We start from the raw sequence: 23441 nt of genomic DNA, 5'->3' as shown, positions 1-23441 counted from the left end.
ATCTAAAACTTGGTATTACAATACTTTAACATTATAATGTTAAAGTATTGTAATACCAAGTGTGGCAATAAAGTCATTATTTATTTATTTATTTATTTATTTATTATATCTTTCGCGATAAATGTGTGTTATATTTTTAAAAGAAATACTGTCATAAAAATTATTGTTCCCGCGGGAAATTAACGCGTGTAAAGTCGCGAGCAAAAGCAAGTTTAAAAAGAAAACTAGAATTTTCTAAATCATCTATAAAATAAACAACGTGTTTAGGTGAATTTTCCTCGCAAAATTTTCTTTTAATCATACACATAATTAATGTGTTAAAATATTTGTGATCAACGAATTCAAATTACCTAATTACACAAATGAATTATTTTCTTAACGCTACATAATTGGGCGAAATTATTGCATGATTATATAAATTATAAATTTGTCGTGCGTGAAATTATCAGTTAACAAGTAAATTTCCAAGTTAAACTTAATAACTCACTGTGAACACTTACATCTTTGAGATTTATGTTTATTTTAATTGCTTCTTTACACAAGATTTCAGTACGTTTCAACTCGTGTGGGAAAATCTCTTCTATCTCTTTCAGATTAGAACACACGCAACCTGCAACCCTTACGAAAATTCTCTTTTATCCTTGTCTGACGTCCGCCTGGCTGGCACGGGCTAAATCCCTTATATTATGTAAGTCAGTGTGATCCAACAGTTTCCCGGGGACAGACGTGCGCGCGGCGCCGACGGAAAATGTCGAGCGCCCGATGGTTATCCCAAAAAAGTGGTGATACAAGTGATCAAAAGAAACTTGTTTAAAAAATGACAGTGCTTTTAGTGATGCTATTTGTGATTGTAAATTAGCGGAAATGGGATGCCAAAGCGTAATATCTTTTAAACTAGCGCGTCGGGATTAAAACAAGATTTATCTCGGAAAACAACGGAGTTTCCGGGTTTATTTTAAAAGCATCCTATTCATTACATTCTATGGGCTAATCCTTACTATCATTTGTGCTGAAGTTGAATCCCGTACGAACCACTTACGTGTAACGACCCTATAGTTAAAGATTAAAAATAGATGCAAGTAAAAACTTTTAATATATGGGGTGTCATTCATTTTAAAGGCTGAACGTGTCATTTAGTTATTTGTCAACGAGTTAATTATGAACTAGAATAAATGTTGACAGATTTAGTGGAAACAGATAGAGTTAAGTTGTGACATGATGCTTTTAAGCTATTTAGTAACTAAAAGGTAGATTTAATTTAGACGAGATTTATGTTAATTGGGAACTTAGTGTCATAAAAAGTGACGATGAAGTGTGTCAAATTAAACGTAAGCTTTAGTTGTGTGTAAGATTGTGGCAAGGGATACTAAAATGGCTTGTAACTTGAAGTGGATGAAGAGACACTCCTGGCTCCTAAAATCGGTTTTACTTTTCATCACGCTGATATACGGTAAGTGAATATAGTTCTAGTGATCGAATATATAGTGATTTTAGCAATCGTCGAATATGTATTTATTTTATTTTGGTAACATCCCAAAATCGTATTGGTTAATATAAAAGTGAGACCACTCTGATTATTCTTGATTGAATTATAATTCAGATTACACTTTAATCATAAAGTTTGGTTTTGAAATTACTCCAAAATTTATAATTAAAATAAGTCAATCATTTCACCTTACAGTTCACGTACCTACGGTTTTTCAATGACGAAAATATATAAAAAAAAAAAATAATTATTATTAATGTGCCTACATACCAATGTTCATAGAAGTATTAAGGATATTTACGTATAAATTTACTGTCTTAGTTTCACGCTATAAATAATATATTTCATCCCAAACTTATCTCGTTGGTTGTTCAGAAAGGTTGTACTTACATTACTCTGCGTAACGAAGTAATTAATACTACAGCTCTCTGAATAGACCTCTTTGTTACGAGTCGGTTGCAAGTTTTCAATCCCGGTCCGAGATTGAAAGTTTTCAATCGTAGTACAAGATTGAAATTTCAATTTCGCTTCAATCTCTGTTAAGATTTTGATTAGTTTTTCGTTTAGTTTTGAACTCTAGTCCTGGGCTATTTTAAGTTTGAACATTTTGTTTAATTGATATTTGACGCGAGTAAAATGTATTATTTCAATTTGACATGAAAATGTGTCTTCAAAATTCGAATTTTCTCTTAAATATTTTGATCTGAGTATTTTTAAATTAATTTATATTATATATCACATACATTTAATGTAGGTATCTAGAGGAGGTATATATGGATTTTATGATAAAATATAAGCATTTTAAATATTTTTTTTGTATTTGTTTATCAAGCGTTAATAACCAGCCCGTAAATTAACCACGACTGAGTGTCAAAATTAGTATAAAGCATCATATATTTTATTTGTTAAACTTTATAGTTTACCAAGTAAAAACATACATATAAACAAATATCGAACTTAATGCTAAAAGCACTCTATGCCATCCAACCATTAGGAAAAAAAAGAATAATTTGTGCGGCACAGAAATGTATAGTTTAGCAAATTGACAAAAAAAATCCAAAAATAAATATCTACTTCAATTTATGTGCTTTACTCGTAATAATTTTACTATCAAAAGCATATAACGTCTGGAAATGTTTAAAATATGAGCAAGGTGCAAATATAACTTAAGTTTGCTTAACTTCAAACTTATCCACACATACGCTAGCATGAATTTTAAAGTCACGTTTTCTCTAACTTATTCGCAACCATAGCGTAATAACATAAGTCATGGTACTAACATTTCTATGGATTTACTGGTGATCCGAAATAAACGAATTTTTATTTTTTTTTTTATTTATAGCGGCTAGTAAATATTGTTTTCATAGCAGACGTGAGGTATGTTCGGAAAAAATATTTTAAATAAAATATATGAATATGTATGATACAAATCACACAGATTGAGTTGGCTCCAAAGTACGTTTGAGACTTGTGTTATGGGTTACCAACTTAACGATACTATATTTTATATTATATACATAAATAGATAAACATCCAAGACCCAGGCCAATCTGAAAAAGTTCATTTTCCATCTTGCCCTGACCGGGGATCGAACCTGGGACGCAGCGTATCAGACCGGCGGGATGACCATTAGGCCACGGAGGTCATCATTTTAGCCCGACTTACTAGTGGCCTACTCTAGTTATGACTTACTAGTGGCCGGTCCTGGCTTTGCTTGGGTAAAACCATAATTAATTATACACTTGAACCACTGTATCAATTTAAAAAACCCGCATTATAATCCGTTGCGTAGTTTCAAAGATCGGAAATCTCTTTAAAATTATATAATGTGAATAGTCACATGTGGACTCATGTACACTCAACATAGGAGTCGTGCAGCGTTCAGTCACGCAACTTGGACGCCATTTAGGCTGAAAATTTGCGAGTTGAAATTCGGGCCTAAACAGCAACTAAGTGTATACTCAAGTCTTTATTCAATTGGTATTAACAAAATTATGTTATTAGCAGGCAATTTCCGAAGTTTTCAATGTTATTGGAGTTGGCAACTTTGTAAGAAGTGGGACAGGAGTGTTAACCATTTCAAATTTGACCTAAAATATTGTTGAAGAATCGTTTATTCGACTGAATAGACTCCTTTTGTGTAAAATAAGTCTGCTATTGTATATTTTATTAAAATTGTGTCGTTGTTTTCAATGCAAATGAGATACAATAAAATGTAGACTTTTATATAATGTTAACAAATAATTTTGTTGAAAACAGACTTTTTTAACAACACAATTCAAAAACACAACGATTTATACTCTGCCAATGAAACTAGTTTCACTTTCACCTAAGCCATAATATTTTAAGGTTTAAAGAATTTATTTTTTCAAAGAATTAAATTCACTTACAGAGAAAATGCATAGGTATAACTTAATGAGCTATTTACGTACCTTAACTTAATTTAGCGGTGATGGTATAATGGTTAAGACGCCCGCCTGTGGATCGAAAGGTGCCAGGTTCGAATCCTACTCGTGCCACATGAGTTTGTATACCAATCTGACTCATGTATAGTAGTTTTCATCGACTACCACTTGCTTCCGGTGAAGGAAAACATCGTGAGGAAACCTGCACACTGGTTGATTCTCATTAACTTGTGTGTGAAATGGAGAAGGCAATGGCAAACCACACCATTAATAATGTCAAGAAAGTTGTTGTGTGTGTTTCATTCCACGTAATAACCACGACCCTCAGCCATGAGGAATACGACTATGAAGAAGACTCAATATTAATATCTATATATGCCAACAGAAAATGTTTTGCTACACTACACTGATAACCTAACAATTAAATACACTTCACAGTAAAAACTTTTATTTAGTGGTTTTTTACTACGGAAATACATTTCAGCACTCAGCAATTGGCAAAGACAATGCACAAAGCTAATACAAATAGTTTAAAATCAAAGTTACAACGAAGGTAGATTGCATACATTTTACTATAAAAAATAACGTATCCCACCATAAATATAATAGTTTGGGCATATAAGGATGTTTGTTCTCGACTAAATAGGAATATTTGGGTTAAACTTGACAAATAGATAAATGTGTTTCTAAAATTCCCATTTGAAGACGCTTCGTTTTATATCTTTATTGTTATAGCTGGCACTAGATACTCTGCAAATCTAACAAATATAGCAAAAACTTACGACGATGGCATTATCATCAAATCAAATGTTTTATAATCACGTATTTATTTGTGGTGACATATGTTGTCGCCGCTCTTCACTTAAACGCTCACCGTCGCAACGCGTCGTGTACATTCTCTCGATTACCTAGGACGTTTACGAATATTTTTTTGTAACAATTGAGCCTATGTGTCAAATGTCAAACATTTGTTAAATACTCTAAATTTAACGCGTACGGACTTAATTAAAATTTCCTACCGGAAGAAAGAACACTTGTGATTAATTGTAAAGTGTTGGATTCATTCTCGAAATGAGGTCAAGCCCGTATTGTTATATTTTACTAGCTGCGCCCTGGGGTTTCACTCCCGGAGAAATTCCTTGACAAAAATAACTAATAAATAATTTAGTATAAGTTGTTATAACTGATTAATAATATAGTTGGCAAACGACCGATACGAGTCCCTGGTGCTTTGCCGACATTTTGAGGAAGCGAGAGACTCTTTTCTTGAAAACTCCAATGTCAAAACTATTGGGGAACACCGCTGAGGGAAAGTTATTCCATGTTTTATTCCATTCCATGTTCAGCGCAGTAAGCATGTAAGAAATTACTTTAAAAACGGACTGTAGTTGACCGTCAACCGTTAATATTATGTGAGTCGTACAGTTCTGGGACTCAGCGGCTGGCACAAGGTCAAATAGCTGGCCTTAGAACATTCTTCATTATAAATGTATTTATTTCATTTATTGTTATTTAAATACATCGGTATATGTGCATCCTATTACAGTATTTAGTTAATAACAAGTATTTGTTACATAAATTAAATAAAAAATGGTATTTTTTTTTTAAGTTAAACTCATAACCTACTTACTCACTTTGTGGAAATATCTATGTTCACATAAATTCCTAAAATGCAGTGTATTAAAGATTAATGGAATTAAATATGTCAAAAGATGATGTTTTTGAAATATACGAATTTAAAACATATGCATTGATTAGACTAAAATAAAACCGTGGGGCACGTCGCAAGCAATATTCTATTCAACAAAGTCCTAAAATAAATTTCAGATTTGTTCAATTCCATTCCAGTTTTTCGATCTAAACTAATATCCTAATCCTATCCTAACTAATATATACGAAAGTGAGTTTGTTTGTTACCTCTTCACGCTCTATCTAACTCAACCAATCTTCTTGAAATTTTGCATAGTATATAGTTTGAAATATGGAGGACATAGGGTGCCTTTCATCCCGGAAATCAAATGTTACCGTGGGAAATTTACGCGGGCAAAAGCTGGTAACGTATAAGCATCTACATGTGTCTGTTACCGTAAAAACTTCACGTACACAGCCGTGCGTCAATCCTGAACACATGTGCCTTCGAAGTTTTGCATTTATGACAGTTTCACCCGAGCCAGTGTTTACGATAGATTAAATAAGTTTACCGCTTCGGACCGCTTGTTTCATTTGACTTCCACTCTTGTCTATTGGACTTGCCTATTTGTGTTGCCATATTTATATAAATCAAACATATAGTTTTAATACGCACGGTTTGTTAATCGGGGTATTTTTTAATTTGTTGACGTCCAGATTCCTTTAGGCGACTTGAATATAATCTGTCACCTGTCACCAGTGTTAGTAATTAATACACTCGAATAATAATCTTTAAGAAATATAATTATTTTCCCTCTCAATTTTTAACCCCCGACGCAAAAAGAGAGGTGTTAAAAGTTTGACCGGTAAGTGTGTGTGTCTTTGAGTAGCTCATCAACAGGTGAACTGATTCGGATGCGGTTTTTTTCATTTGATAGCTTATTTTTATGCGGTCGTTCTCAAAATCGGGTCAGCCGTTTGTATGTTGTAGCGAAATGAATATTGAAAGTCGGGGGTGTTTTAATTTGTCTACCAAATAAACTTAGATAGATAGATAAACTGTTTATTCATATCGAGGACAAACAATATACATTTATGATACAGTGAACCATTAAAATAAAGGACAAATACACAGGAAACATTCTACATATCATAATCATGTGCCGCAGCGATATAAAAGAGCAGTATCTCAGTGCATATTCTGGTCGACAAAGAGAGCTGGGCACTGGTTTTTAGATACCACCAGAGGGTACACTTGTCATCTATACCTTTAATCTGTGACAAATAAAAATATAATACTTCACTTTTATTATCATTTTGAGTTACAAGAAATTCTATCAATAAAAATACCTCAATTCTTATCATTATAATCATTCGTAAAGGAAACATAAAATCAAAATGGAATACCAGAAAAAACGGTAATAACTGGTATGACGAACCACTTCAATTTTATCGTATATAAAAAAATTCATACCAATAAGTTATACTTAAAATACGAGAGTGAAAGAGTATGTTCCAAATCAAATTAATCCAAAGGAAAATTTATTATGTTGTTCATAAAATAAAAAATTGTGTGATACGTGATATTTTTCGGTTGGTTTGCTTTTACAATCAATTTTCTCGTCGACATTTTTGAGTTGAGTAAAAATTTTGCCAAAATAATGGATTTTCCTGCTCTTATAGCAAAGATACGGTGCTAAGAATAGGTTTTGAATTCACCAATCATATACATTGATTCATATAGCATAACACTATTGAAAACGGGTTGAACGCTAAGATCTTTCACTTAAATTCGTATCACAAGCTCACACATCTAGTCTAAAGTCAAGAATAAACTGATATAGACTTCGTCCTTCACTGGTGTTCACTGTTCACAAAAATTTTCGACATTGCGGCCTTCCAGAAAAATCTTTCGCTTTTCATTAAAAATCACATTCGAAAAAGTTCAATCGTTTTGTTGTGATTTACTTATTTTGTGTAAATATTTAACTCACAATGTTTTTTCGTGTTGAATCTTGTAATTCAATTTTGAAGTAGATTTCTCCAATCGATTGAGCTGAAATTTTGTACATGTGTTCAATTTGGATGACAACACATTATTATGATAAATATGATACGATGGTGCATTTAGACGGCTTCCGACGTTGGAACTCCTCAACGGCTTACTGCACCTACCTAAAGTTTGTGTTAAAAATGTTATTTTTTTAATTTTATTTTGTAATGTTATTTCTTCAGTATACCTCTATATATACTTACTAAGATCTTCTTCATAGTCGTATTCCTCATGGCTGAGGGTCGTGGTCATTACGTGGAATGAAACACACACAACAACTTTCTTGGCATTATTAATGGAGTGGTTTGCATTTGCTTTCTACATTTCTCACACAAGTTAATAATAATCAACCAGTGTGCAGGTTTCCTCACGATGTTTTCCTTCACCGGAAGCAAGTGGTGGTATATGAAAACTACTATACATGACGCAGATTAATATACAAACTCATGTGGCACGAGTAGGATTCGAACCTGGGACCCTTCGATCCACAGGCGGGCGTCTTAGCCATTACACCACCACAGAATAGCAATGTATACTGACGTAAGTACATTTGACGGCGGTTGAAGCCATAGGCGGTCAGTTATTAGTAAATAAAAATATTACATGTCTTTACTTCTATGAAGCCAATGTTGATACAGAATGTACTTTATATAAAATAGCAAAGGTTTTTCATCTTCATAAATATTTCAATAAAACTTGGCGAGAATATAGATTGCTTATTTATTTGTTACAATTTCACGATAAAGATAATACTTTATGTATATTTATGGCTGAAATGATATTTTATTATCTATGCATATCATTCGGTGGAGATATTGCAAAGCATGAAAAACAGCGTAGTAATGAATTCTCAAACTCATCTGAGAATCTACCAGGTTTCTTCTTCAGTCGTATAGCGTTAGAACCCAGTGTCCGCTAGCACCATGAAGAAAATTAAAAGTAAAAAAAACTATGTATATATATATAAAAGAACAAGCGTTATTTAATAATCAACGTCCAGCCTAAATCATATATAAACGCGAAATTTGGGCCGTAGCTTTAGGTAGTGTTTAAATAGCAAAGGAATTCGACCCCCAAAGTGATAAACGTTGGGCGTAAAGTTTATATGAAAAATAACGAAAACCTTTACTGATCTACTTGAAAATTGGCATAAATGCTATGCAACAATGATACCCGTGTTTCAGGATTTCTTAAAATTTGACCTTTAGGATAATTAAATGAGGGTGAAAAGAAATAACGAATAATCCCATTCAAAATTCATGAACTAAAGATATGAGTAGACAGCTCAGCGATAAACACCATTGAATTCACGTTGTTACTGTTGATGGTTCGAATTCTGAACTTCAATTATTTTGAATTAAATCTGATTATCTATAGGGTGATTTCTGAGAAAGATTTATTATGGTTTTACCCGTGGTTTTACTCGAACGAAGCCGGGACGAGCTGCTAGTTGATCATAAAATGTAAAACGATTTTTTTCTTCAATAAGTAGATTAAGAAGCCGTTGCCAAAGTTATTGGATTTATAATGAGAATCTTTATATTAAGAGGTTTAGGAAATTAAGGAATATTAATTACACAAATTGGTTGATGAAATTTTATTACCTGATCTTTATTAATTAAGTGAAGAGATTAATTTAAATTTTCATTCAATCAATTTCAAAATATTTTATTTTATCGATTTTCAAGCTTTCGAAACAGCAAAGGAATAGAATAAGCAAACACAACAATCACGTTTAAGTTAATGTGAAAGTTGTTTGGTGTAACCCACTCTTAATCACGTGTAACCATTTCTATTTTTTAAGTTCGACCTCTGTGGCCGGATCATGGCGGTCCTCAGTCAGGTACAGATAGAAAAAGAACTCTTTCAGATTGTTGATATTCTTGGATTTTTATCTATGAAATATAAACCATAACACAAGTCTCGAATCACAGACTTACATATTAACCTTGGTGTCTCGAACTTACTTTGAGGCCAACTCAATCTCTGTGATTTGTTCATATATAATTATTTTTTCGGCTGATATGGTGCGACAATTCGAAATTTTAATTGTATGATTTCTCGACTGTTCGGTCTATATCTAAGACTGATTTAAAAGATAAAAAAAAAACGGTCCCTAGTATATCTCCTTCATGTGCTTGGATGATTGTGATCGCCCTATATTATTTTAGAACAAACATCTCACAAGACCTCTAGAGTGTACAAGCATCAAAAGACCTGGTTACGAGTTATTTCCAGAAACAATTATAACAAGACTCTTCGATGTCGGCTTCAGTTCCAAGAATGCCTCAAAAAACCGATTCCATCGAATCCGTGGCTGAAAATGCGTACCAACATAAAAACAAACTAGAAACAGCAAATCAAAGTAATAACGATGAAGAAAAGGAAATTGTAAATGTCATACAATAGAAATCGCAGCTAACAAACAAGTGAATAAAGAACTTTGATGTATCGCGAGCGTCGACAAGCGGAATTGTAGCCGAAAAATCTGAATAAACCATGAAATATTTATAGAAATGTGTATCATATGTAAATGTTCCACTGGACGGTGATATATAGAGCTTCACCTTGAATATCAGCATTTAAGTTATTAACTTTTTGTTTAGATTGTATCTTAGTGGGCACATAAAAGTAGCTTCTTCATCTTCACATCATTCACCTGTTTTAACCATAGTCGAGGGAAGTTATAAGTTTAACATGTCGTGTGTATCTTTATGTATGTCTGTATCATCGTAGCAGCCAAACAGCAGAATTGGTTATGATCTACATTTTTCATTGGAAAGAGAATATAATCGAGACTGTTCTTAGCTATATTTCGACGCATACTTTTGTGTATAACGCATATTTATGCCTTTAGCCCTTTGGAAACTGTCAGCACCTTTCGAGCAGATCATGCCAGCATCGTAAATTTTTAATTTATTTTTTAAATCCAAAATCTATTAGTTCTTCATGCCAGTTTAAGTTCAAAAGATTCGATTGGAATCATACTCAGGACAAATGAAATAATATGGGTTAGTTTTCATAGAAAAAAACGTCGTGAGTAAATCTGCAAGCGCCACTGCTACTAGATGCTTTAGGCTATCTACTTGAATTCAAACACCAGTATTAGCAATAATACACTTGACAAAAAACAGAAGTAAATCCAACATCATAAGATTATTCAATATTCTGAGGCTCTGTTTTTCCTAATGTAGATAATGGATAATTTTCCGTGAATATATTCCTAATGTGAAACTATTGCCGTTCTCGCCCGAGCCTGGCAAAAGGAGCGGCTTTACGGCTGAAGAAGAAACCGATAAAATGCTCAGATGGGAGAGAGGGAACCAACATTGACATAATTACATCGTAAAACACAGTTAGATATTAATTGACTGGTAAAAGTGTACTCAAAAATTTGACTACTCAACTTTTTCTTTATTTCCATAAAACCCAACCATCAGTCAAGTCGTCGGCGGCTCAAATAAAGGAAACTTGAACAATGCTGACAGCCATAAATGAACTCAAGAAACTTCGCGTTGTAAAGTTAACGAAATTTTCATTGTGCTACAAGTCCTTAATCTAGCTTTGTTATACTTTACATATTAATTGCGATGGGAGTTCATGGTGTGTGTTGTTATAATATTGGTAATAAATCAGAAATATTTTCCTAAAGTTATTTACAATTGCTGCGCTTATTCTTGCATCATTGAAAATTCAAACAATCAATTGAAAAGGAGATGGCAATCTGAATGTTCTTTCTTTCTTTCTTTGTCTTTGCCATTTCCCACGTTAGTTGGGGTCGGCTTACCTACTTTTTGTCACGAAGACAATCTTAATCCATACTTAATATTTATTATAAATGTGAAAGTCTATCGCTAGTTGCAGGGGAGGAGCCCCGCGGCTCCGCTGAAAGCTAGTGATATAAATACCATCATTACCAAAGGTCCTAAGTTCAGTGAAACACATTTAAATGCTTCAACTTGAGTTTGCAACCACGAAGTTTGTAACCTGTCTAGGAAACCAAGTAAATTGTCATTTGAAAGCAATTAAGTGCCGCGGGAATCCTAGAGCAAGTGCTATGCACTAATTGTGGCACTTTAATGAAACTGCGTTCACTTCTCTATTGATTGTGTGTGCCTTGTGAAGTTAGAAGGACTTTTTGCGAGTATCATTGTAGGTAACTGGGAAAATGGGGATTTTTTGATACGATATGAGATAACATGCTTATTATATATGGCACTTCTCGACTTGTAGTTCAGTACCTTTATAATTTTTTCTAATTGCCTTGTTCAAAATTGTATCTAGGAATGTAATGCTCATTTATTTGTGATTTGTGATGTCGTGTTAAGAAATTATCGGGATAATTATAGATTATGTTTACATTCTTCTAAAACGGTTTAAAATTACTCAGTAAAAGTATTAAAATTAAACAAAATTTATAACAAAATTCTCACAACAATATAAAGATTAGAATTTAAATTTATTTAAAAAGCGCAATGATTGATAAATGTTATTATAATTTGAACGATTTTTTAAAATGATGACTCGTGAAAAATGAGTTAATTTAGTTACTTTCATTTATTAGATTTTGTTTTGTGGGATGATAGCATGCTCTCCATTTAAATTTGCATACCCGTGGACGGTGAAACATGTAGGATTAAGTTTTTCTTTTAATACCACATTGTAAAAAAATGTAAACTCATGTTTTTGCAAATAAATAATCTTCGTCTTTATCTTGTTTTTAGTACAATGTAGTGTTTTTACTTACTTTGAATTGGATTATCAAGTTGATGTCGTACGTGACAAAGTGATGAAATCTTTAACAGCGATGAAGCAACAACAGCATTTCTTAAAATGATTGATGGTCGGTTAGAAAACCATAGCTAAAACTAAGCAATTTTGAAACGGCCGACTTTGGCATTAAGGCATACAGCCACGAATTAAATATTTCCGTAAACACGCGAGAGAGAAAGAGAAGCCATGATAGAAATTAATTCTGGAATATTGTAACAATAAATAAATATATTTGGACAAATCACACAGATTGAGCTAGCCCCAAAGTAAGTTCGAGACTTGTGTTATGGGATACTAACTCAACGATACTATATTTTATAACAAATACATATATAGATAAACAATCCCGGGCCAATCAGAAAAAGATCATTTTCCATCATGACCCGACCGGGGATCGAACCAGGGACCTCTCGGTTCACAAGCAAGCACTTTACCACCTGCGCCACCGAGCTCGTCACAGTAAATGTTAAAATATTCCAACAATCTTGACCAAGAACTAGCTCATTATAATATTTCTCGCGAGAATCCAACAACAAAAGAAGACTGGGTAAAAATAGCTGAAGATAATTAATAACAAGTTTTCTTCAACAAAGCCCATCCTGTAAATGCCTTGCCATATATTTTTAAAGGAGCTCGTTAAGTATGGAAAATGAAGGCATCGTGTTTGTTTGAAAGGTGAAGTTATAATGACTTGGATAACAAGGAAATTGTCACATACTTCTAAATGAGCGAACGTAGATCACATTTATAATTTCAACTTTTTGAGAAATCACTGTAACCTGATATAAAATTTGTATCATCTAAACTAGGTGGCGTAAATAAAATCATTTATTCAGAAATTACTGACCGGCACTTTTTTCAAGTCTGAATAATGTAGTCATTTTGATTAATCTATTAAGCCTTTAAGTACAATTTTCTTGGACAAATGGCGAAGTAGAAGGGAGGCTTTTGCCCAGCAGTGGGACACTACATGCTAATAAAAAAAACCTCCATATCAAAGTAATCATCGACTAGAGCGCAAGTTTCGATGTTTGTATTTACTGGAAAGAAATGCTGATCTATTTAAACATTCTATTGGTTTACAAGCTCTTGTGGAACGAGTAGAATTCGAACTTAGGACCTATTGGTTCACAGTCTTACCCACTGAACCACCTCCGTTTGGTTAAACTAGTGCCTATGTGACTTTTGTTAACAAAAGTCCTCATGCGGGCGTAGGGATGAAATGAATACAAGCTGTCGACTCCACGCCTCATTAGTGAGGCGGAAACGCGAACGACTTTGTGAGTATGTTTTGCTGTAGTATGTTCCCTTTATCCCTCAGCTATTGCTCCTAACTGGGGGACATTTTTCCTTTCATAACGAGCGTCCTTAACACTGGTGTCAGATTTTATTTAATAGCATCTGACAAGACTTGTACGATAACCAACCGATATCTCATTGCAATTATTCGTGTCAAAATGAACTAAATTAACAATCAGCGTGCAAATTTTCTCACGTTGTTCCGCTTTAGCGGAAGCAAGTGGTATTTGTAACTACTGCACTATATACATGCATTTGACTGGTATACATAATCATGTGGCAAGAATAGGATCTGAAACTCGGACCTTTCAATGGCAGGCGGACTGTTTTAACCATTTAACCACTAGACCGCTTCGTCACTGGACTAAATCAAAATCAATCAATCAAATCAATATCATGCATTTAAGATACTATAATTTTTCACTGTTAATATGAACACAGAATATGCTCGCGTCGAAAAACTAAAAACAGTAAAAGTGCAGATGAAACATTAAAAAAGCGGATCCTAGGCTCAGATTCTTATGGCTAAGGAAGGAAATGGGAAGAAGTGGCTTTTAGGCGCACCTAACGAAATGTACCTAAATCTTAGCTAATATTATAAATGCGAACGTTGTTACCTCTTCACGCTCTATCTACTCAACCAATCTTCTTGAAATTTTGCTTACATGTAGTTTGAAGTACGGAGAAGGACATTAGGACACCTTTGATCCCGGAAATAGGTATAATGGTTCCCGTTGAAAAATTACGCGAGCGAAGTCGCGGGCAACAGCTAGTGCTCCTATATAGCACCTTTTACCAAATACGAAGTGCGATTCCAGGAATAGTTTCGGTGCGCCTTAAAATCGGTTGCGCTTCGAGGAATATCTATATAGGGACAAACGCTTGGAAACAGTGGGAATAAAAATTTTCTCTACATATTGTATCAGTCATATTCATGCGAGATTTGTCTGGGACTTATCCTGTGAAGGTAAGAAAATTGACAGGTTGGGACTTGAACTGGAACCGTTTTTACACTTAAGTTTTTTTTTTTTTGTAGTATTAACAAAATGGAATTAGGTATTTAAAATATCATATGAAATAGAATACAGATGGTGTAAAAAATATTTTGTACAAATTTTTGTAATGTTGTGTTATAAAGTTTATTAATTTGATTTGAGCCTTTTTCTGCGCACGCGATTGGTGCAATCCACTCTAATTGTATGAATGTCTGTTATACCTATATACATTCATCTTTTTCACTCAACTTCAACTCAAATTGTAAAGATAATAAAGACTAGACTAGCATGCTAGCATATATCACCAAAACAGTCTCCACACAATTAAACACAAAAAAAATATCTATTCTATTATCATATGTCTCTTATTAAATTAATTTCTAACCATCGTAGAAGCTCCGCAATATATGTTATATAAGATCTCCTTTCTCGATGCTCCCTTTAGTAATTGTACTTTAGACTTACTCCAGGCGAGGAGAGGCTGGTGTACTGAGATACAGGCTCTGCTTAGTTCAGGTACCAGTCTCTTACAATCTTCTTTTATTGATACCTATTTACATATCTAGATTATACCATGTTAAGATTGTAGAGAAAATAAAGAATTTTTTATTTGATTCGATTTGAAAACTAGGCAATAAAATTAAAATGCGTATTCTTGTGTGCAGATAAGTGGTTGGTGGGCTGTGTACTAATTGGCAAGAGTTGAGTGGTTGAACGTTTTGGCACCGACCTAGCTCGTTTATGGAATACGTCTTTAGAAAACAATGGCTTTTCGGCAATTTGGCGGTTACATTTAGATGGTCACTTAAGTTAAACATAGACGAAAATTAATAGGAAGATTTTATTGCGAAGCGGAATGTTTAAGTACTAGATGAGGTTAAACAATACTTGAAGGATAAAAATTATATTGAAGTATGAATTACTTACTATTATGGCGTAAATAACCAGTGGATCTTGAGCTTCGATACTAATAGTAATAATTGTTTATTTCGGCAATAAATGAATACCATATTAAGTGTTAGTAACAATGTTCTTAAAACTATGTTAGTTACTTATTTAAGTGGATATGGGTCCAGTGTTTAAAAAAGGGCCCATCTACCCTGCCAGCGATAATAGTGAGGAGGCTGTTGGGGCCAGCGGCCACTCTCCGCATCAAGGAGGCCACCCTCTTTCGCACTATGGCTTGGAAGGTGTCCACGCGCGCCTCCGCGAACATCCCTGACGCGGAACAACGTCTCGGTAACCCCAACATTGCCCTCAAACCATTATTATATTGGACACGCAAGGCGCTGTGTGCTTTTTGTGTGTAATCGATATTAAGAATCTATTTCGTGCTAACAAATTAATTGAAGTCCTAATTATTATTTTTTCTCACAATTTTGTTTATTGCACCTAATGTAATTACAATTATCATATCAATTAAAGTTTTATGTAGTACCTAATTTCATTATTTTTATCATTGACGCCATATTGACGACCTCGCAATATGGCGTAGTGGTCAGAGGTCCCGGGTTCGATCCCCGGTCGGGTCATGATGGAAAATGATCTTTTCCTGATTGGCCCGGGTCTTGGATGTTTATCTACATATATGTATTTGTTGTAAAATATAGTATCGTTGAGTTATTATCCCATAACACATGTCTCGAACTTACTTTGGGGCTAGCTCAATCTGTGTGATTTGTCCTAATATATTTATTTATTAATAATTTATTTATATGCCTGTCTCTCAAATAAAAGTTTTGGATAAATTGTAACATGTACAAACCATAATAGTACAAGAATAGCATACAAATTGACATAAAAATATGCGTCGCTATATATGATAAATACGTAAAAAATAAAATACAAAAGAATCGCATTTTTTTTACGGAGAAAATGACACATAAATCGCGTTTCGCTCCAAAATGTGTCGCTAGCTCTCGTAATATCTGTGATGACTTCAAATTAGCCATTTATGAATCTCCATATGACATTTCTGGTAAAAGCACGTATGCTGTACAATTTACGGGTGACGTGCGTATTGACTGAAATATGTAGCAGAATGGGAATGGAAGACACCGATGTTCGGTGATATATCGGTGCTGTTAGAGGATAATTTATCAACGGAATTTTTCCGGTACGCACTTTTTTTAAAGGAAAATAAAAGAAGGTGTAATAGCATTTTTATTGGATTTTAAATCGCTTTTTTTTTCTTTTTTTTTTACAGATACTATATTAAAGGTATAAGGTGTGTTTTAGCAGAAGCGTATAGCCTAAAATGATTCAATCAATCATTTAATTTAAGTACATTGTTCTTGTCGGTGGAGCATTTTCCATCTAATTCTGTCCTCAGCCATTGATTTCACCTCCCTATACGACACGAGCTCCGCCTTCTCTTTTATTTCATCTAGGAATGCCCTTCTTGGCTTTCCTTTTCCACTTCTTGCTTCGAGTTTTCCTTCAATCAGATATTTCATAAAGTTGTCGTGTCGTATAAGGTGGCCAAACATCTTTCCCCTTCTTGTCTCTATTGCTTTCAATAACGTTCTTCTTTCTTTGATATTGTCTAGTACTTCTTCATTTGTTTTCTTATCTGTCCAATTCATTCTCTCCATGCGCCTCCAGCGCCACATTTCAAAAGCTTGTAAACTCATTCGATCCTTCTTTAGCAAAGTCCACGCCTCGCTGCCACACAACGCAATATTCCAAACATATGTTTTAATGAGACGTTTTTTCAAGGCTGTTTGAAGCCTATAAGTCATATCATTAATAATACCAACATGATGAAAAAAACTCTGAAGGATGAAGAATCTCAAGAAAACTTGTTTGGTTAGCCATCTGATGATCGACCATTGTCAGAATAACTTAACCGCCGCTATCGTAGTCCGAATACGCAACCAGAGGAGATTACATATTTCTAGTGAAATTATAAATGTTCATAATTTCCATTACAAAGCCTTTATCGTGCTAATTCTCTGATTTTATATCTTCCACCTCGATGGCTTGATTAGAATATTACATAATTCAAAGCGGTTAGCCAATTGAACCGGAAAATTAACAACGCGGAATCCTTAAGCGATTACTCTCTACACCATCTCACATTTTTATTAATTTATTTCAGTTCTTACCGATAATACATTTTCTTAGCATAGCAAGCACAGTATTGGTCAATTTCCAGTGTAATGAAATTTTAAGACACAAAACTGTAGATTTCTATACCAGGAAAAAATATCTTCAGATCTTATAGATGCTCAATCACTATCAAAAATCGTACATTTCTTCCTCTAAGCCTCGTTTACCTGTCGTAAGTTTATCAGTTATCGATAGACCTATCCATCAATTTTCTTAGTAATTCCGTTTTAGGAAGTGGTTCATAAAATACATTTAGTATAAAGTATTTAAATGTTACTTACATTTAAATACTTTATACTAAATGTATTTTTAGCCCTTACTCCATAAAAACACTAACATTTTTTTGCCAATAAGATTAGTCATCAGGGTACTGAGGCGTGTGCTTCCCGCCCTAGAATAAGACCTCTTCATAACCTGCATTATAGGAGATGACTCCGACATAAAGCCATTTGTTTGGTAGTTACAGCATTCCCAAAGAGGGATAAAGTTGGCAGCCCATACAGAATTTCCAAAATTCAAAGGCAAATTCTTACGTGGATTCCGGACTGTGGACGTCACAGTCAGGAATGTATCCAGGAATACACAACAATAAGAAAAAGAGAATACGAGTATCTCTCACTTAAATTTTTGACCATGTATTTTATGTATTATTTTATTATTTACACTATCAGAAAGAAAAAGAAACAATAATATTAAGCCCTTCTAGCATGATCGCCAGCGCTGTTTAAATAAGTTTCTTTCGACATTTCTTCTCAGCTGCGACCGTTCTGAGATGTAATAGTTCGTACCTATTTGAGAAATTACTAAATTATATAAAAAATCGACTTGAAAAATTGCATGTGAATGTAAAATTTTTGAATAAATGATTTGGTTTTGTACAAATGGAACGTGGTAAAAGTCTAAAGGCGGTAAGTGGGTATTTCGACAGAGCACCTGTGACTTCCTGTGTGCACATTAAGTTATCCTGCATGAACCTCTATGGCGCGGTAATAGCGGCGAGTTTGCAATGAATTTGGGTAGTTTCGTTGTGCTGTTGACGGTACCAAGGGCATAAGATAACGTGTATCACATACTTAGTTACAATGAAATAGCTTTTACACAGTCTCTCTTTATAGAATTAATTCTTTACTATAAAACAAGCTGTAATTACATATTTTACCATCTTGAAAAAATCGTAACCAAGCGCATCATAACTTTTCCTAAGAAATGCATAAAAGCATAAAATCTAAGTAAGCAAATAAAATGGCTTCTTTAGAACCAAAGGCTCTTAGAAATACCATTACAAAACTTTCCATCGCCGGCAGCCGCCTTTAGAACACAAAAAAAATCCAATTACAAACTTTTAAATGATCTTAAGTAATAGCAAGAAAGGTCGAATAGTTAGCTAGTTTAAGTCCTTCAGACTTCTTGAAATATTTCAGTTGTTATGTTTACAGTTCATAAGTTTGTCATTGTGAGAAAGAATCATATTTTTTTTAAACTGATTTTTATGTAGCCGCCTGTATCGGAGTTTGTACTTTAGTTCCAGGTTTTAATTTTACTCGTGAAAAAATATTCTTTTCTCTAGTCCTCACTTGAATGTAATTAGCGGCCGTGATGCCTTAGCGATAGCGTAAAAACACAATTTTTATAATTCAGCTGTGATTTTACGACCGGCTACCTGATTGAAGTAATTTCTCTTTGGAAGTGATTCCACAAGAGTATATGCATAAATAAACTAATGTTTAACAAAAAATAAGATACTTGTATCTTGTTTTTTGTTAAGTTTCTTATTAAACAAAGTGTTTTTAGTTCATTAAGTTCGTCGTTCATTGGTTTAACAAAAAATTTGATACAAATATCTTATTATTTGTTAAACAAAGTATTTTTATTTCATTATGTTCCTCGTTCCATACACGTCCGACTGCGTCTTGACGCAAACCGAAGTCTGTGCAAAATGGAGAAGAAAAAGTTGGAAAGAGGACCTTGGGCTCCTTGGCTTTGCAACAAAGGAAGACCCCGAGAAATCTCTCCGATGACAGAGATCCACAACAGGACAGGAGGTGGGACTTTAGGTCGGCTACACCTTGTAAAAGCAATATTTGTATATAGATATATTAGAAATATATACTAATAATATTATAAATGCGAAAGTCTGTCTGTCTGTCTGTTGCGCTCCGCTCGTCCAATTTTGAAAAATCAACCCCCAAATGTCTATAATGGGGTGAAAGTTTGTATGAAAATCGTCGTTCGGCTTTCGCAGATAAATTCACGGGCGAAGCTAGTGAGACATATATGTATATAATCTTCATTACAAACCTCAAGTGTTGATTGGAGCTTGTCTTGCACCACATCTCAAAGCTGTAGTTAGTGCATTACGTAATTAGCCTGGCTAATGTGCATTTAGTATCATCATTTGCAAACATGCTCTTAGCGCGTTTAGTACCTACACTCAACTCCTGCATATACTAGATGTGGCCTGGGGCTTCGCTCCCGTGGGAATTTTGAGATAAAATATAGCCTTACAGCAATCTTGTATAATGTACCTTTCTAATGGTGAAAGAATTTTTGAAATCGGTTCGGTAGTTTCGGAGATTATACCAAGTAGTTTTTAAGTTTATTCATTACAAACAAAATAATAAAAACGCTAAATCATTCATCTTTATAATATTATTATGGATATTGCAATTTTTTTTACAATACGTACAGAAGATGACACGCAACAAATAAACGTTAGCGGCGCGGAGGTTAAATTAATTTTCAAAGTTGACTGGTGGAACTCAGCCTGTGTCCTATCAATTGATCCACCAATTCGTTTTAATTTATAAAATTAATGTAACAAAAAAAAGACATGATTAAAAGGAATTTTTTTGGACATTGCTCATAAAAGTACACTAAGGGTGTACGCATGTTAAAGTTAACGTTAACGTTAAAGTTAACGTTAACGTTAAAGTTAAAGTTAACGTTAAAGTTAACGTTAAAGTTAACGTTGAAGTTAAAGTTAACGTTAAAGTTAGTGCCAGCCACTCTAAAAATTACCCCAAACTGCCATATATCAAGTCCCAGAACGCAGCCAATCTAAATAACACTCATTATAACTTAAAATAACAACGCTACCGGTGTTGTAAATTCAGTTACCGTGTGGTTTTCGGTGGTAACCATTCACCTAACTTCTCAACACACGTGCCAGTTAAAGTTTAAACTCCTCACTTCCGATTCGGCGGCTCCTGTTTTAGAAAGGTTAAAATTGAAAATCTCCCTTCCTTCCTGATGTGAAAATTGCGAAATATGTACGTAACGTTGCTTTATTGTTTACAACTAGCTGATGCCCGCGACTCCGTTCACGTAGACCCGGCGACTCCATCACCTTTTTTATAATATGTAATAAAGCAAATACGATATAATATGGCGCAAAACGCTTAGGCAACATTGTGATATTTTACGTTTAATTTGGATGATAAGTAATTACTCTGAGATAAGTATGATCTGATGCTGCACCCAGGAACGGATCCCGACTAGGGAACTTAACAGTTTACTGCACGGACAAGACGCTTTTCTCACGCATTCATTGAATGCAACAATAAAAGCTTGTGTCAAATGTAATGACATTTTTGTAAATATTTTGTCTTGTTGTTTAATAAGTACAGAGATATTTTACAATAGAATATCTCTTATCGAAGGCCGACATGCCCTGCGATCTATTGCCATCAGTCGGGACTCTATAGTCATTCTTTTGGCTCATCTTTCCGGCGCCATGCGGCTTACATACATACCTACTTACACTTTTTTTTATCCTTTCTTTTATTATACAGAACAGCGTCTGTATATTTCGATTAAATAATCGCTTATACAGGCTCTGGTAGTATTCACAAAAGATTTTCAAAACTGAACGTTGAGTAAAATGATACAGTGTCCAATTTTTGGAAAAAAAAAATTACGCTTCACTAGCTCCAAACGTAATCAATCATTGTAAATACAATCAAAATGAAGAATTTCTTTGACCAAAATAGCAATGTCGGTCTATTTGACTGACAGCAGTAGGGAAGTAATGTTTTTTTTTTTAAATTCAAACCACAGATAAACACAGATTGGTGCGTTGAAGAGAGACTTGTGGGAATTCTCCCTCTAGTTTAAAACAATATTGTTATTGGCTGTTGGCTGGTACAATAAAATGTATTTATATCGCCTTCTTGACTATATACGTGGCATTCCAAGTATATTGTCAAGAAGACAATAGAATACGATGTATCATTATACACACACCTTTCTTGGCACTATTATTGGAGTGATTTACCTTTGTCTTCTTCATTTCATACACAAGTTGATAATTAACCAGACTGCTTCTGGTTTCCTCACGATGTTTTCCTTCACCGGAAGCAAGTGGTGTTCGATGAAAACTACTACACATGAGTCAGTTTGGTACACAAACTTATGTGGTACAAGTAGGATTCAAATCTGGGACCTTTCAGTTCACAGCTGCTGCAGTTAGTTAAATAATGTATTTTATTAAAATAACCTAACAATTCGAATTCAATATTAAAGTAGATATTACAAAAAAAAGGATTCAGCTTCTTAGCATTTGCAATCTCGTTTAGCAAAATCAGACAAAACAAATCAATCAACGTTCAAGAAAATCCCACTGTCAAAACAAAAAAAAAAAAACTAGTGAAGGTGTGTCCATTATTTCATTCGTAAAGCACCGACGACGCGCAAAAAGCATTTTTCGATAAATTGAATTCCGTTGTCTCCCGTAAATTCATTCAAATTGGCAAGCGCGGTCGCCCTACATCTGACTCAATAGTTGACTCGAATTCCCATTGTCCCCTTCTGTTTCGAGACATGGGGAAAGAGTTGGGGGACATTTATTTTTTCTTTTCTTTTGGGTATTACAGTGAAATATTGCAGTATATGTTTCAATGAATTAAATGTATGTTTCTTCATAGTATTATTCCTCATGGCTGAGGGTCGTGGTCATTACGCGGAATTAAACACACGCAATTTTCTTGGCATTAGTAATGAAGTGGTTTGCCATTGCTTTATCCATTTCACACACAAGTTAATAATCAACCAGTGTGCACGTTTCCTCACGATGTTTTTCTTCACCGGAAATCTATGTAAAATATATCAATTTAGAACAAAATATAATCCTAAGAAAATGAATGTACTGCAAATACTGTAAGAGTACATGAGTTACGATTGTGGAATACGGTGGATGTATTGTATTGTGTTTTGACAAAATGTACTGGTACAAAATAAAGTCGAAGGCAAATTAAAGATTTTGATCAAATTGTTACCATTCTCAAGCTTCTGTTTAATTTATTTCTATTCCATACCGTCTGTCTGTCGTTCTGTATGATTAAAATATTTTGTTGCACGGCTTGTTCTACTGAAGTGAAATTTAATTCGCGTCTACACACATCTACGCTTTATGGCTAAGAAAGTAACCTGAAATACGATGAGATAGAAAGAGAACACAATGGGAATATAATACCATCGCATTCTTTTTTAAGTTGGTATTGGTTTGACGACCTCGATGACGCAGTGGAAAGTGCTTGCCTCTGCATCGAAAGGTCCCGGGTTCGATACCCGGTCGGGTAATGATGGAAAATGATCTTTTTCTGATTGGCCCGGGTCTTGAATATTTATTTATATATGTTTTTGTTATTAAATATAGTATCGTTGAGTTAGTATCCCGTAACACGAGTCACGAA

At 34.1% G+C, this 23441-nt stretch overlaps 1 protein-coding gene across 1 annotated transcript in view; it reads left to right on the top strand.

Moving 5' to 3' along the window:
* The first annotated feature begins 719 nt into the window (after positions 1-719).
* Positions 720-23441, top strand: part of LOC128672570 (uncharacterized) — a 76241-nt gene continuing 53519 nt past the window's right edge. Inside the window, exon 1 of the mRNA XM_053749811.2 lies at positions 720-1450. Coding sequence (XP_053605786.1) covers positions 1372-1450 — 79 coding nt within the window. The 5' untranslated portion in view covers positions 720-1371. The remainder of the gene's footprint in view (positions 1451-23441) is intronic.

This window comes from Plodia interpunctella, chromosome 9 (assembly GCF_027563975.2).
Source record: "Plodia interpunctella isolate USDA-ARS_2022_Savannah chromosome 9, ilPloInte3.2, whole genome shotgun sequence".
Classification (NCBI taxonomy): Eukaryota; Metazoa; Arthropoda; class Insecta; order Lepidoptera; family Pyralidae; genus Plodia; species Plodia interpunctella.
The sequence above is the reverse complement of the archived record's forward strand: the minus strand, read 5'-3'. Positions and strand labels throughout refer to the sequence as shown.